General features: G+C 40.1%; 1 protein-coding gene across 1 annotated transcript in view; it reads left to right on the top strand.

The window, feature by feature from the left end:
- nbas (NBAS subunit of NRZ tethering complex) overlaps window positions 1–14130 on the top strand; it is a 161942-nt gene extending 147812 nt beyond the window's left edge. Inside the window, exon 53 of the mRNA XM_008398001.1 lies at window positions 13204–14130. Coding sequence (XP_008396223.1) covers window positions 13204–13479 — 276 coding nt within the window. The 3' untranslated portion in view covers window positions 13480–14130. The remainder of the gene's footprint in view (window positions 1–13203) is intronic.
- The last annotated feature ends 2105 nt before the right edge of the window (window positions 14131–16235 follow it).

The raw sequence follows: 16235 nt of genomic DNA, 5'->3' as shown, positions 1-16235 counted from the left end.
ACAAGGTTCTCCTGCTGCAGTCTGTCTTACAGTGAATTTGAAGAACCCTCCATCTGAGATCACGCTGCTTTTCTTAGCAACAATGTAACTGGAGACTTCACATCCGTTGTGGGCAACAAGTGAGGTTGGAATAAAAGCAGTTTCCAAAACAATACTGGTGAAAACTCTTGGTAAATGATATGAATGGAAACTTACTGTCAAGAGTTCAATGACTGGACTGCAGAGTAATATGTCCTGGATAATAATCTAATGCTCACAAGCAATGCTAATCCACCTCCTATCCTTTTCCTGCTACTCTTTAAATTTCTTTTTGCTCATGTAGTCAGAAAGCCTGACAGAACGATGTTTGAGTAGGGGATATAATCCTGTAGCCATGTCTCTGTAAAGCACATTATACTGCATTCTGTATCCTCTTGCTGAGTTTGTGTCAGGGCTCATGTTGCCCATTATGATTGATGGAAATGATGATGTGAACGTCCTCTTCCTCTCTCTGCCTTTGCCTTAGTTTTAGTAGCTGATTTCTAGTGGTCTGCTATTTAGACCCATGAGCAGGGGCAACAGCTCTGATAAGGAGTTTTGGAGTTTTTTAAGTTGTGCGCCTTTCTCTAGTGATTGCTTTGGATAGATAAAACTTTCCTATACAGAGAACTTGCCTGAGTGAAGGCAATTGCTGACTGCAAATAGATATGGAGTGTAACAGTTTCACTATTCAGACTAAAATTGTAAGTTGTATTTCTTGTAATAATCTGCTGTTTTCTTAGGCCTCCTCTCCAAACACTAGCTCCCATTTTTTGTCATCATGTCTGTTTTGAGGCTTAAAACTTTTTTATAGTAGTTAAAGTGACTTGAGTTTCCCCCAGCCATCGCTGTAGTTATGTTTCTAAAGGCCCTAAGGCCTGGAGGATGTACCGACCACTTTTCCACTCTCCTTTTTTTGTTCATCGGCTCTTCATTCAACCGTTCTTCAAATTTTATTTCACCATCTCTCATTTTTATTTTTTCCTTTCCATAGGAAGATATCCCAGCTTAGTGTGTCTATATTGATTCAGTGACTTTAATTAGCTGGGGTTATTCAAAAACATAACCTTTTACGTTTTTATTATAATTTGGATTAAATTGAGTAACAGTATCTGAATGGAAAAGTATCAATGGATTGATTTGAATTTGACAAAATTGTATACTGTGTAACTGGAGATTGCTGAGAATTGTTTGTCTTGTAAAATATCTTTATATGGCAGAGGTTGTAAATCGGTGCTACATAATTAGACTTAACTAAATCGAATGACTCTGGGTTGCTCGTAGCCTTACTGCTAATCAAAAACATTTGTGAGATAAATAATGTGACGATGATAAAAATCTGTTTATGATTTTCCTTGTATTTTCTATTCTTATCTGACTTGTTTACTTCCCCTTTTTTCCTTTTTATTTTGCTGTAATTCAAGCTCACAGGGGAGGACACTACTCTGGGCTGTTTTATCAGATCTACAAATAGCCCCAGCTTGTCAACGGCCACTGTGCAGCAGCCATTAGCAGATCAGTATCTCAGGATCAGACGTGATTGATTTTTGGCTCAGTCTGGTCAGTTAGAAATACAGCAAGAGGCGCTTAACTGTTAATTGACCATTTTTACCTTTCGGTTAGTTCAAGTCTTTTCATTAAGGATTGCTCTTTTACAAAAATTTGCTTCAATTCATCATACCAGTCAGAATCAAAACATGAAGGGTTTCCTAAATGTCAGTCATAATTTATTGTGACGTTAACAAGCCTGAAGTTGTGTCTGGCTGCAGTGCACAATGGATTTATCAACACAGCACTTTATCAACACAGCACTGCACGAAAATCGCATGCGGCTAGGAGTGATTGGCAGCCTTTATCTTCAAGCACATTTTTTTCCTGCCTCTGTTCAGTGTCTGATGTCAGCAGTTACAATTTTCCTCACCATTAATTTTTAGAATACTGATATATTCCTCAGATTATGATTAAATAACATTTTTTATGAAGATTATTTTTTAATTATAATTCAGAAAAGTGGCATGGCATGTGTGTAAATTTTGCTTCAGGTTTACATTAGCTGTGATGGTGCTGTGTAACTGGTAAATAGCTTTGCTCTGCCATGGAAGGGGACAACACAGTATGTGCTCGAGGACTTAGGAAGGGAAGAGAGGAGTGGGATTATGACATGATGTTTTCTAAAGGGAGACAAAGAGGTAGCAGAGCAAGTAATGAGAATTGGAGTGGATTCTTAATGCAGAAAAATGCAGTGTTCTCCTTTATTTCTCTTGTTTGGCAGCAAAAGCTTTCACAGCTTTCAGAGCAGTGTGGCATAGTGTCTTTATTTTCTGCTCTTCCTCCCCCTGCTCATTTTTAGAGATGATGTATAGCTGTGGAGGAGAAAAGTGGAGCTCCTGAAGAGGGAAGCAAGTCTAGCCTAATGGGAAACTAATCTAAAGGTTTGATGAGAGCCATCTTGCTAGTGTGAAGGAGCTAAGGCATTATATAAAACTTAGACGAATGTTCAATTTCCAGTTCCTTTCTTCGTCTACCGTTACATTTAGTTTGGTATTGCTTAAGGTGGCCATTTGTGTATTGTAGTGATGGAGTTTACGATAACAGTAACAGATTCCCCAGCCTTACAGTCTAAAAATAGCCACAGTCTTTCGGGAAAAAAAAAAATAAAAAAATAAAACAAAACCAGACCTGCATTAAAAGGTAATTCTTATGCCACCTTATCTTAGTAAACATAGCTAATCTGATAAATAGAAGACTGAATCAACGAGTCCTCTTATTAGTAAAAGTACTGTTTTGTTCAAACTTTAGTGTGCTGGCAAGAGGTTGTGAAATTTGTTTGCGAATTTAGATGTTTTGATCAGATTTTGAGTTGTTGTCTCTGAACGTTAGATTTTCCTAAAAATGTCACATTGTTCTTTTTTTTTTCTTGACAAATATATTTTCAATTCAAAAGTCAGATTTTACATGAGTCCAAATCAGTGTTTCTCAAACTTTTCCAGGTAGAGGACCACTTAATCCATTTAACTAAAGCTCACGGACCACCTAACTTGAAATTGCCCCGCAATAAGACAATATATAATATACAACCTGAAATGAAGATACTAGACTCTTACAAGAGCAATTTGTTACATTACTCTTGTAACAATTAACTTGTGTTACAAGAGTAATGTGGACTTTTAATTATTCTCTTGATCTTTTTTTTTTAAAGCTGCTAGTTTTCATTTTCTGGGTATAAATATTCCAGTCGGATATTTTAACAGTGCCTCTGCACTGAATGCATTTAGGATGAAGAGTGAGGCTGCCACTGAAACCTGACACACCACCATGATGACGAAGGCTGCCAGAGTTCAACAATTCCCTCAAATTCAATAGAGAAACTCGGCAGCATGAAGATAAACACATCATTTAATCTATTGCAACAAGAATGCTCCCTGGGCCTACTTATGTTTCCATCACTGACTGGCCTGTTGTGACTTAGGGAACGGTCAATTCACAACTTAATTGCCTCTTCTCCTCCCTTGTCTGCTCCCGTTTTGCTTTTCTCACTTGCTTTTTAATGTGCACCTCATGTGAGACTTTGTTGTCAAGCTAACAAAAAGGTCTGTCCAAAGAACCAGAAAGTCTGTTCTCCTCCTGCTTTCTCAAGTAAAGGCATCAGGCGAGTGCATGCATGTGCTTGGCTGAGTGATTATGTGTTTAATTGCTTGTTTAAATTAGCTTATTTGCAGCTTTGGTCCCATATTGGACCTATTAAGCTAGTTCTGTTTGCTTACGACTCAACGGGTTGATCCCTGAATGTGCATGCTTGTGTTTGTTCAGCTGCGTCACAACCTGCTTATTTTTATTTTTTTGGGGGGCTTTGCAACCTCTTCTTCTGTCACTTTTAATCACGTTTTGCTGTAAGCAAGATGGTGTTTGGTGTTTGGGTGTTTGTGCGTGTGTGTGTGTGTGTGTGTGCGTGTGTGTGCGTGTGTGTGCGTGTGCGTGTGTGTGTGTGTGCACTCTTCAGTTTGATGTACCGCTAAAGCCCAGGGACAGGCAGAGTGAAGGGAAGGGAAGCAGAGCCTGAGGAGGGACAGAAAAGGATGAGAGGAGGAGAAAAGGAGATGGTTGTGTGTTGTCTGGCATTCCAAAGGAGCTTTATGATTTAAATGATAAAAGAAGGTTTGGCCATGCATAATGTATTAAGCATTGTACGTGTTCGGTACTCCCAATTAAGCTCTCAGCTGGATTTAGCTCAAGGAGGTAGAGAGCCAACCAAGACGTACACAGGAAATGAGTGTCGCGCTGAGCGCGAATTGAAAACAGGCATGCAAAATACTGACCAGGCATTTCAGGTCCTATTTAGAGGCTTTTGAAAATAAACAGGAGAGACAACCTTGGCTGTCTGATGAGAAGCGGTGGCTAGAGATGAGAAGCTGAAAACAAGAGCGATCGGGAGGGGGATTGGTCGTCTCATAGCTGTAGTTTGATATGCCCAGTCGTCTTGTCATGCTGATTGTTTGTTCACTCAAAGTGAACGCCGGCTGTGAGTATAAGCAAATTCGCAGGAGTTAGAAGATGCTTCTTGTTTTTCCAACTCTTTGAAGAAGCACGCTGCGTGCTGTTGGAGGCCTTTGAGGAGATTTAGAGGGTCTTTCGACCTGACAAGAACACCTGTGCACCGAACATGTACAGCTCAGGGCAGGTTTTCATGTTCTCAAGGTTGTTGACCCCCTGACAAGGAAAGAAGGGCATGATGGATCTATTCCCTTCTCAATTAGATTTAGTCTCTATTGATTTGTTCATCAGGCGCAGAGCTGAAAAGATTTCTGTGGAAAAACACGAAGAGACCAGAAAACACTCTTCAGATTTTATAGAAGTAGTTTCAAGTTAAAGAGTGATGTGACAGTCATCCTTTAGATATTAGAGCTCAACAGGATGGTGAAGAACAACATTCCTGCTACTAAGGACTCTGTGAATATTGTACGACTGAATCTCACTTTCTGACATTATGAAAGTGACCTGAAAATTTCAAGTCACTAAGGGTTGGGGTTAAAATAGTTATTAATAAAATGTAAAACGCCATTAGGAAGCTAGTTACCAACTGATTCTCTCATTCCTTTTACATAAACCAGAATTACTTCTTAGTCTGGAAATCTCTGAAAAAGTATGGAATTTGATTAAGTTTTTTAAAAATTATATACGTTTGTGTCAACATTTCTTATTCCACACAACATTCTCTATCTCATTTACTAAATGTTGCACCGTTTCTTTTTTCTCCTCCCTTCTTTTTGCCATCCTTTTATTCTTTCTTATTCTCGTCTCCTCTCCCTCCTCGTCCTATGGACTAAGACTTCAGGAAATTGTCTGTAAAAGTGTGCAAACATTGGACGAAAAAAAATTATAATAATTTGTGTCATGCAGTATGTTTTCTAACCGTTTGTTGTCAAGATTGCAGTGATGGGAAATTGCTATTCTTCAAGTTTAACAAGAAAGACGAGCAGCTATTTTAAATGAAATATCGAAGACACAGCTAACTAGACAAGATAATAACGGTAACAAGAAATACTTATAAAAAGAACCTGTTTTTTTGACATTATTTGCTTGGACTAATTGTAACCTTTCAGTTAAAGAGGCCTCAGGAAAAAAACAAAAAACAAATTGGTGTTTGCAGTGCCAGATACCCATGGTACTGCATGGGTATCTGCAAACACAAAGAAAATGTGTTTGCTTATTTTCTGTGAGGAAAAAGCTCAACACAGGATAGGGTCGAGGAGCGAAAGCACATAACCTGAAGCCAACTAAATGTCTAGCTGTAGAGCAAACCTAAATTTAGGCTTGTGGAATTTTTTTAACACACTTCAAATTTTTTATAACTATCCTAATTTATCTCTTCAGTTCAAGTTTTTTTATTTCATTCAATTTTTAAACTTAAAGTTTCAAAATGAACCACACTTAGCCTCACACATTAATGTAACACGCTTTTAAAAAAAAGGGAAAGCTTAATTTGAATCTAAATAATAAATTTCTTCCAATTTTGTCACATGTAGATTTAAATGAGTAACAGACTGTGTTAATGCGCACAAAATGCACGCTAATTGGGACACTTTTCAAAAAAAAGAAAAGTAAAACAGATTTGGATCAGCAAATGAACTCCAACCAGGTGCGGTTTGAGGAATCTTAAGTTGGACAAGGTGTAGAAAATCACACATGTACATGAACTATATGTGCAAAGGTGTGCATAATAGTGGAGACGGCGTTGGTACTGCTGGAGGACATCGCCAACTGTAAGGACTCAGAGGGGGTAGCGCCTGTTCAGAGATCAGACTGATTTGCTGCCAGACGATGACGAGTAGCTTATTCGCCTCTTCAGATAACCCAGAGAAATCATCCTGGAGCTCTGTGTGGAACTGCCCACAGCATTAACACTGTAGAAAACTAAAAGTAGCTGTGCGCTACCGGTTCTTGTTCAATTTCTCATTATGCTGGGATTCTTTGCAAACGAGCGTTTCCGCGGGAATTGGCTGACAGGTCAGGAATGTCACAGTCCTCCCTCAGCCATGGGAGCCATGCCAGCTGTTTGAGACGGCCTCATCTCTGTTGTTCAGATGCATAAGGTTCCCCTACACTGCGGCTGAATAGGCAGAAATTAAATTGCAGTTTGCAGCAAGGAGCCAATTTCCTTGATCGAAGCTGTTGACTCCACTGATGTTGCTATAACTTGAATTAATGCATCTCCTGAAAAGAAACCAAGTCAATTCTGGTCATCTACAACTTATATATGATGGTCTAATGTACCTAACAAATAGTTTACCTGCTTCAACATATGATTCCTTCGTACTGAGGAATAATTGATTTGCCCTACTCACTCCAAAGAACTCGCTCATCAGCTTTTTAAATCATGGCTGAAAACCTATCGGTTCAAACAAGCATTTTCACTTTTATTGATCAACACTTCCCATCAACTCTAGGTTTTCTCTTTTATTTTAAATAATTAAAGATGCTCCACGCTGCTGTTATATTTTTTTCATAGAGTTCTTAGAAATACAATTTGACTAAAATTGGTGCTGGCAGGTTCAAAGCACAGTAGAAACCAAAGATCAGAAATCTGCCAAAAATAATTCTGATCGCTGCATCTCTAATTTACAGTAAACAACCCTGCATCCACAAAATATCACACCGTCCTCTGCATTACCGACACAGGGCATCTCAATTATGTGACTACCTACCCTGATTGCCGACACAGAGGATTATCAGCTCCAGGTCATTTTCAACCTCTCATTCTGCCTCTGTAATTCCACACATGACACCAATAGACGGAACCGCCTGTGAGGCCAGATGCAAAGAGGTGATGTGTGAAAAGGGCACAAGTTCACTTAAAGAAAAAAAAAAGCCATTGTTGTGGAAGGTCGGGTGAAATTAACTGGCCGTCATATTTTTTCGTTTCCGGTGCATTAAAGCCCGAGTGTAAATGGACCACTGGTGTCAGGAAATTGCCACCCTGACTTGAATAAAATCACACAGGGCTTATTTTTTCAAATTATTGTTTGGAGCTACATAATAGCAAAATAATTGCCCAATTAGGCACTTAGTTTGTGCTCTAGTGAATCTTTTCTTAAGTTTGAACAAAGTAAAAGTATGTTAGCTATAGTTTGTTGAAGGTAAATTAAATGTTTTTCATTTACCAAAGAGTTTGTATTCACAATGCTATTTTGCAGGGGTTGAACTGCAGTCTCGTTTAAATGACAAATGTTTTCGAGTAAGTTCATAGTGAATGTTGGCATCACTCCCTCAAATAATTCCACAAATATTTCGACATCAAAGGTAGCAAAAAGTTGACCGAGTTATTCCACAGATAGGAGGCAGTGATCCTAATAACCTAGAAAGAAAAACATTACAGTGCAGCTGAAATGTTAACAAATATAAAAACAAAAAAGACATGTTGTAATAATTCTTGCAACAAAGTGCTGAACGGTTCAAGCTTTTCCGTCACGGAAAAACTGCATCATAATATTCTGACTACAGCCTCCAAGGTGAAATGTTTTTTTTTTTTTTTTTTTTAACTTCACTGTTGGTTCCTGTATATAGAATTTAGCTGTAGCGTACCGGGGCAAAGCGAGCCTCGTCATTACCCTCAGCAGTCTGATGCTGCATACTTATCCAGGAGGTGAGAATGCTGGATTAACACTCGTGCCTGAAATGTGACAGAGCTTTTCATGCTGCTAGAAGGACACAAAGTTATCTGTGGCGCTCTAATATCAAGATTCCACTCCAGCCCTCCATTTCTCACATGCTTCTTCACATCTATTTTCAGCTCAGCTGTCAATCCAGCTGGCTCTAAGACTCAAATCGGCTGTCTCTCTTGACACCGTCAAACTGTAATAGCCTGGGAGGTATAGGGATGTGTGTGTGTGTGTGTGTGTGTTGGTGAACATACTGTTTGAAGCCCCTACTGGCTTTCTGCTCTGCAGGTCTGTTGAGCTCTTCCATAATAAACAAAAGTAGGAGAAAGACAGAATTTTATTAGTATTTATTTCTCTGCATTGGTCACAGTTTCCCCTGACCAATGCATACTTCCACCCCTCTCTTCCATTCCAAATATTTGTGTTTTGTGCAGCCAATGCTGACTGTATGTGATAATTCTTCTGTGTGCCGGAACTCTAATTTGTTCCCTTCCCAGCCCTGCAGGTGTAATGTCTCAAACACCGGCAGCCCTGGCACCCTCATCTCTCCTCCCTGATGGCTAACGTTGAGTCACCTTACAGTCAGTTACATAAAACAGAAGCTGCAGTGCATCTGGTTTATGTATGGGTCAGCAGCAGGTTCGCTTCATAATTTGGGCCGCCGTCTGCTCAGCTCAGACTGCTTCTTGAATGTTTGCGTGCATGAACGTCACGTTGGCAAAACAGTGAAATGTGTTTGACGGTGTTTTTTTATTATGGTTTTTAATCCTTGAGGTTTGATTTATTGACAGTTGGAAAATTCCATATCTAGGTCTGTAACTACTAAATGTAATTAACGGCAAAGCTTGAAGCTTTAAATCACAAAGTAAGTCGGTCTTTCAACCTGTTTTAGAATGGGGATCACAAGGTGATGAATCATAAAGACAATCATGTCCCAAAATTTGGTGAATTTTGCACTACTTTGAAACTGCTGCCAACTGCAGACAGGTGCATTTATTGACTATTCATAAGCAATAACCCCAACTTCACTTCTTTCAAATAAGTGGATTGTCTTGAAATCTGTTTACGATATTTATATTTTCCTTATTTGTCATTTATAGATTTTTGCATTTTCTGTGCTTGGCATATTAAATGTATTTGTTGCCTTGAGATGTGAAAAATTATGGACATTGATATTTGTTTTTAATGGTCCTGATAAGTTTGGATAATAGGAGATGTAATACAATATATATATATATATATGACGAGGCTCGCTCGTCATATATGTAGCAATACCAAGTGACTACAACATCAGGAAAAAGGAGCATGAGAAATTGGAGAAATACCAGGGCCTCAGGGAGGAACTGGAAAAGACCTGGAAGGTGAAGACCACAGTGGTGCCTGTGGTCATCGRGGCCCTCGGGGCAGTCACCCCCAAACTGGAGCAGTGGCTCAAACAGATCCCAGGAACAACATCAGACATCTCAGTCCAGAAATGTGCAGTTCTAGGCACAGCCAAGATACTGYGCAGAACCCTCAARCTCCCAGGCCTCTGGTAGAGGACCCGAGCTCAGAGGATGAAACAGACCACCCACGGAGGGTGAGAAGGGAATTTTTGACATTTTAGAAATAAATAGTCCAGATATGTACCCTTTTTTATCTTTAAATCAGTTTAATGTCATTTCCTTGTAAACTGAAAGCAAAGCAGACTGCTTTTTTAGGAGTTTATAACAGAGGGCAAATATTACAAATCAAATAAGATTTTAAATTGGTTTAATAGTCTTAACAGCAGTTGAAGTTTTTAACAGCTTGAGGCAGAAAGTTGTTTGGGGGTCTGGTGGTCCTGATTTGAGGCTGTGACACAGTTTGCCTGATGGCAGGCAGTTCAGAAAGTTAACGGAGAAGAGATTAAGTCTCTGAAACAGAGGGTAGAGACTAGTGACCCTTTCAGCAGGTCTGCCATATTGTAGCAGATCGACACTCTGTAGAATATTGTGGGGACACTACTATGGAGTAAAGCTTGTTTCAGTTTTATCAGAAAGTTCTGTCTCTGCTACTCTAATCTTTATACATTTTGTAAAAAAAAAATAATTACTTTTCCAGATAATCATAAAAGGTTTTGAAATAGGTCAACATACAGAGCATCTTCATATATGTCTTGTCATATTTGGAGATGGAGGGGGGACTCAGGCAGCAAAATGAAAAAAGGTCTGATCCAAAGTGTGAAAGTCTTTTTTGAAAAGCTTCACTTTGGCTCCTGGACACTTAAAAATGTATGCACCAGCTGCTTTGAGTGCATGCCTTCCCTGCTGCTCTCTGGCTCATCCCTTTTATCTTTATCATAGGTTTCCCACACTGCCACTTCTTTCATGTCTTTCATTCTCTTAATTGTCATTATGTTGAAATGACCTCGTAGTCCATCTCTGTTCCCCCGCCCCAGCTTGTCATGATTCATCCAGTCGTTCCTCTCAACGGAAGGCCCAGAAATTAAATTATTACTCATGCATGACATAAAGAACTATATCTCCATAAGCGTTATCCGTCTTCTCCGTCTTCCCTCGGTCCCAAAGTAACCATGCGCTTTTTGGTCTACTTGAACTGAAAATGCAGACAAACCCTGAATGCTAATGCTCCTTCGTAGGTCTTCTAACACTGCAGCGAAACTTGATCAGTATTTCCACCAGGGCTCTGTCATCATCAATGACAGCAGCTTAATGTTTGTGAAGTCTCTTATGAAATGCTCAGACCCCATCATGCCATCCTTTTAAAACTCTCTTGTGTCTTTTTTTTTTGTTTTTTTTAAACGATGAACCGTCCTCAAAGCGAGAAGTAGCAAAAAAAAAGAAAAAGTGGCTCACACAGATATGAGAGATTTTAGAGGCGAAAGGGTGTGGGGGGTGCAGCGACTCATCCGGCTTCGCTCACCATCTCCACAAAAACAGGATAAGACACGGGGCCAACATTTATAATTGATCTACTTCAGCTCCGAAAATACCTGGACAAGGACTGGCTGTTGTCTCCGCGCACGCGTGTGAAGCTGGGCAAAATGCGAATTCAAGCTTAATAATGGAGAGAGCAAACAGGTGAGAGGTCACAGAGGAGAAGGGCTGACTCACAGTGAGAGGCAGAGAGACGGCCTCTCAACCCTCGGCACTCAGCCTTGATTTTTCATGCCCTGTACAACACTCACTGCAGCATTTAGTGGGTGGAATTTGCATGTAATTGACTGATGTAAGGAGGCAGATGATGTGATTAAAATATTACATAGAGGTCTGTTTGTGTGTTTACAATTATCCTTTTGGGGGCTTATACTTTTCCTCTTGAAAACACAAGTGACTGCAGAGACTGAAGAGAAGTGTGTGTGCATGTGTGTGTGTGTGTGTGAAGGCTCATCCCAGGGGGGGTGGTGGTCAGCGTCAGGGTCAATATAAGATGTGATGTGACACTGTGACCCCATCAGGTTCCATCAAGCGTGGGACAATGTAATCACTCACAACTCTCACATTCTGCTGCTGATGCAGAAATGTTCTCCGTTTCACCAGCAACTTTTTTTTTTCTTTTTTTTTTTTACAGTACCTTCCTGAAGCATCCGTACTGTTGAACTGTATAACATTTTTTTTAATTTTTTAGGTGAAGGTCAAGTGTATTTATGAAACATTTTCAACTACTCACACCAGACAAAGTGTCAGATGATCTAAGAGAACTTTAGAACCCGTACACCGCTCACTGCAGCAGTGGATTTTATGTGACAGACCAACATAATACAGCAGATAACTGTGAAGTGGAAGAACTGTTTTTTCCACAAATAAAAATCTATAAAGTGTGGTGCATATTTATACTCCTTCCATCTAAATAAATATATTTTTTAGAATCACTTTTACTGCAGCTGCAAATCATTTGGGCTCCAGTCAGATTGAATGGAACGTGCCTTGCTTCTGGCCAACAAATACAAGATGGATACAGAATAAGTCCTGATTTTCAATATTATTTATATTTCCCATTGCCCCCATTGTCATGTTTTAAACGTACGAGTCTAAAACTGCTATTTTTCTTATATATGTCCTCAGTTTCACTTTCTAGTTTGATGACCATCTCTTTGTAGGTTTGCAGATGTACCATGTGCATTCTGTTTTCAGATGATGGATTGAATAGTGCTCAGTGAGATGTTTGTTTTACAGCCAAACCTTGCTGTTCTCACAGCTTTTCTCCGTCATCCTCACTGTGTCCCTGGATCTTTCTGATGCTGTTGGTTATTATTGTTCTCCAAGGACATTTTCACATGTAAAGTTCATTTACTGCGGTCCAAATCAATTGTTGAGTTTAACTTGTAAGTTTTTCTGTTGGTTTGGTTTCTTTTCACACAATCAACAGTCATAAGAGAGGCCGAGGCTGGTCTACCAAATGTAAATGCAGGAAGCGGATGTCGTGCCCTTGATTTTGAGAGGACCTCCTAAAAGTATCATTAGGCTTTATGATTTATGGAAAGGCATGCAGCCTTTATTAGTTTGTTTACTCTATCGAATCTATCATTGCGATCCATATCTGGCTCCTGGAAGGCGCTTGGCTCTGATTTGCAGCGTACTTTCTGCAGCTCGGTTGAACTGAGCTCAGATCAGGTTCCTAACCATAAACAAACACCTTTAGAGTTTAAGACCATGCCAAGACCAATTCCTCTAAACGGTCCCAATAGGGTTGTTTTGGGCCACACCGTGTGATTGCTGTGTTTAGTTCTTCACAAACAACCCACAGGACATCTGTATTTATACTAACACTTTTTACTAAGTAGGTAATTTCTGAGCACAATTTGTTGTAGTAGATTAAAGATTGACAGACTGGTATTTGTCTTGGTTTATCACATAAATAAATACCAGTAAGATGCATTAACACTTGACTATATATATTTTTTTAAAATCTATACATTCAACTCCCACAAGTAAAGTAATGGGGGTGAGGGGGGGTGAATGCATCTTTTTAATAAAACTTTGTATCACTTAGCTTTCATCACATGTATGTTTACACTTTGTTCGACCCTGTCTTTTTTTCCCTGCAGGAGACGGCCTCCTCCTGCGACACGGAGCTGCTTTCGTTGCTCCTGGACGCGGGCCTCTTGGTGGGCTGCGTCTCCTCGGCCTTGTACCCCCTGCTCAGCTCCCACATGCTGTCCCACCAGCAGGAGGGAGGCTGGGACGTGGAAAAAGCTGCCGCGGACCTGATGGCGTTGGGCCACGGGCCAGAGGCGGGCTCCCTACTGCTTTCTCACAGAGGAACTCACCGGGCCCAGTTCACCTTCAACTCTGCTTTGTCCGTGCTCAAGAAGTGGCTGTGAGGAAGACGCCACGACGCAGCGGGAGGAAGAGGATGTTTTTGACCACTGAGGTGGACGTAGACAGCGAGTGTAGAAGTACTGGCAAGCCATATATCTGTATTTAGTTCTCTAATTTGGTTGAGGGATCATCAGTAGAAAACCGTTTCAACAGCACGAGAGGCGATTGCTTTAATATTGAAACATTGGTTTAACTAGAAATGCACACAGGAATATCCAGCCCTGTTCTCAGCTGTCATTCAGTCACGACTGAGCGTTCAGGAGGGACTAATCAGAAACCGCACAAGCTCCTCGCATTTCTACGTGTGTAACGTCTCCTATTGTGTGATAAAGTAATTGAGCGGTAGCTGGGAGCGGTGGGTGGATATTAGCCTATTGTTCCATGACAGGTTTGCCTCTTTAACGTCACGCCGTTAAACACCCTGCCTCTGCTCCGTTGTTTTCTCCCTAATAATAACTAATTAATTTCCTCTAAACAAATTAGCCCCACTGCTACCCCACGTTGCGCGTGTGTGTTTTTAGGAATAAACATGTATGTGGGTGTATGACAATGCTGTCAGCATGATTTGTTCCAGCTAAATCAATACAAGATGATTGTGGTTTTCATGCCGTCCCACTTATCAGATCTGAAATAAAGGAAACATGTAATGATAATGAGGCATTGTGTTTTCATTTTGTGCATCTGTTTCTTTGTTGAAAAGAACATTCTGTACACATCTACAGATCATTAGGAGGTCTCAGCTTTGTTGAAGAAAATATCTTTCTTAACCCTTTTCTCGACTCCGCTTTTCTCTCAAACGGAAGGTTATTGCAAAACTGCTACCCTTCCCAAATGAATACGTTCAAAACATTTGCATCATAATTGCAGCAATTTCACATTGTTCTGGGGATAATTACAACCCTCTGACCCAAGCAATGATGATGTATTTATCATGGCCCTTGAATGCTCTTTACATTGTGTGGCACAATTATTTTAAAGCAGTTTGGTGAAGTGTTTACACTGGTCAGCACTTACGATGTGGGGGAAGCGGCCAGGTATTGTTCGCTGGGGAAACTGATTTCGTCCACAGCGTTCAAATCTTTTCTTTTCTCAACATGGATAATTGCTCAAAGGGGACAAAAAAATAATAATTTTTTATGCAAGGCATAAAATTACACCAAAATGTTTAACTTGTCAAATCAGCGGAGGAGTACTTTTTTTTTTTTTTTTAAAGCCTGTTCCTAACGAGCACAGGCTGGTAGCTTCATCCATTGTGTTCGCAAAATGAAAGAATAAACCGCTTAATCAAAGAAAAGCCTTCGCAGTTTGGGAGTGAGGAATATTTTTACATGTTTACGATTTGATTCTTCTTCACTGCCTCTTTGTCTTCAGCATTTCTACTTGAGCTTTACAAATATTTGCCTCCTAATAAATTTCTATTTTGTCACGCCGTTTCAAATGACGCTTACAAAGTGAACACAAAAAAAAATCGCTTTTCAAGTGAAGATTGCTAGTTTTATGTGGAAAAATAATTGCCTCCTAATTTATTGGACCTGATGGCTTTGTATCATCAAGAATTCACTTACAAATGTACAAATGACATCTGATATGAAGACATTGAAAAGCAGAACAAAAAAGGGGCTACAAACTAATTTCCAAGAGTTTGGAGCACAAGCAAACAGTGAGACTTGAAACTTGAAATGATGTTGAAGCGTTCCACCAAAATTACTCCAAGGAAGGGCACGTTGATGACTGAAAGCGCTGCAGTTCCGATTTGAATCAGCTACAGTCAGAGTTCATGTTTCATAGGAAAGTGATTGAACACAGAGGTGCATCCCACATTAACCAAAAAGCATATTGATGATCCCAAAAGCTGGACTTTTCAGAAGGCGTGGGATACAGTACATATGTTGTAAAACAGAGTTTCAGAAAAAACAAGATGGCAGCATGGCCCAACATGGTGGTAGTGGTAGTGTGTGGCGGCCCGGGTCCGCTGTATCGCATCAGCACCGAGAAGACTTGACATAACTGATCTAAATCAATTTGTGACATCAGTTTTGGGAACATTTGGATTATGGGGCTATTACTTTTTCACTTCGGGATGGATTGGTTTGTACAAACGATCATCGTTTGGAAACTTCATTTTGATTATTCAGTGTTATCTCTGTCTAATCTTAACATTTGTTTGACGATCTGGAACATTTAAGTGTGACAAAAAGGAAAACAACACTGAAGCATTCCCTATGTGGGTAAATGCCATCTCACAACACTGAACAAGAAGCTCAAAATGCAGATTATCTCAATTCAAAGTTTTATCGTCTAAACCGTTGATGTCCACCTCCACACCTCAAGTCCCAGTGTCCTGCGTGCTTTAGATGTCTCACTGATTAAAACTGTTATCTTCCCAGCATGTCATCAAACTGTGCACAGACCTACTAATGAGCCATTATGTGCTTCAGGTGTGCTGAAGCACAAAGATCTAAAACGCACGGGAACCGGCTCGTGAGAACTTGCGTCGAACACGATTGGATGTTGTTTGTTGCACACCTCTGTTGATGTCATCCTTTTGACCAATCAGAGCCCTCGCTTGCAACACGTGAGCCGTAGATGCTGAAACACAGCGGTGACTCAACTTGAAGTTGATTACTCCTGCACACTTTGCCTGATTAGCTCAGTGTGATGTGAGAAATGCACCTTGGACTCCCGTTAGTCCCTTTCAGTGGGGATGCACCATGTCAATACAATGTGTTAACTTTTAAAATAATCGCTCGTTGTTCCG

This window comes from Poecilia reticulata, linkage group LG21 (genome assembly GCF_000633615.1).
Source record: "Poecilia reticulata strain Guanapo linkage group LG21, Guppy_female_1.0+MT, whole genome shotgun sequence".
NCBI classification, from domain to species: Eukaryota; Metazoa; Chordata; class Actinopteri; order Cyprinodontiformes; family Poeciliidae; genus Poecilia; species Poecilia reticulata.
The sequence above is the reverse complement of the archived record's forward strand: the minus strand, read 5'-3'. Positions and strand labels throughout refer to the sequence as shown.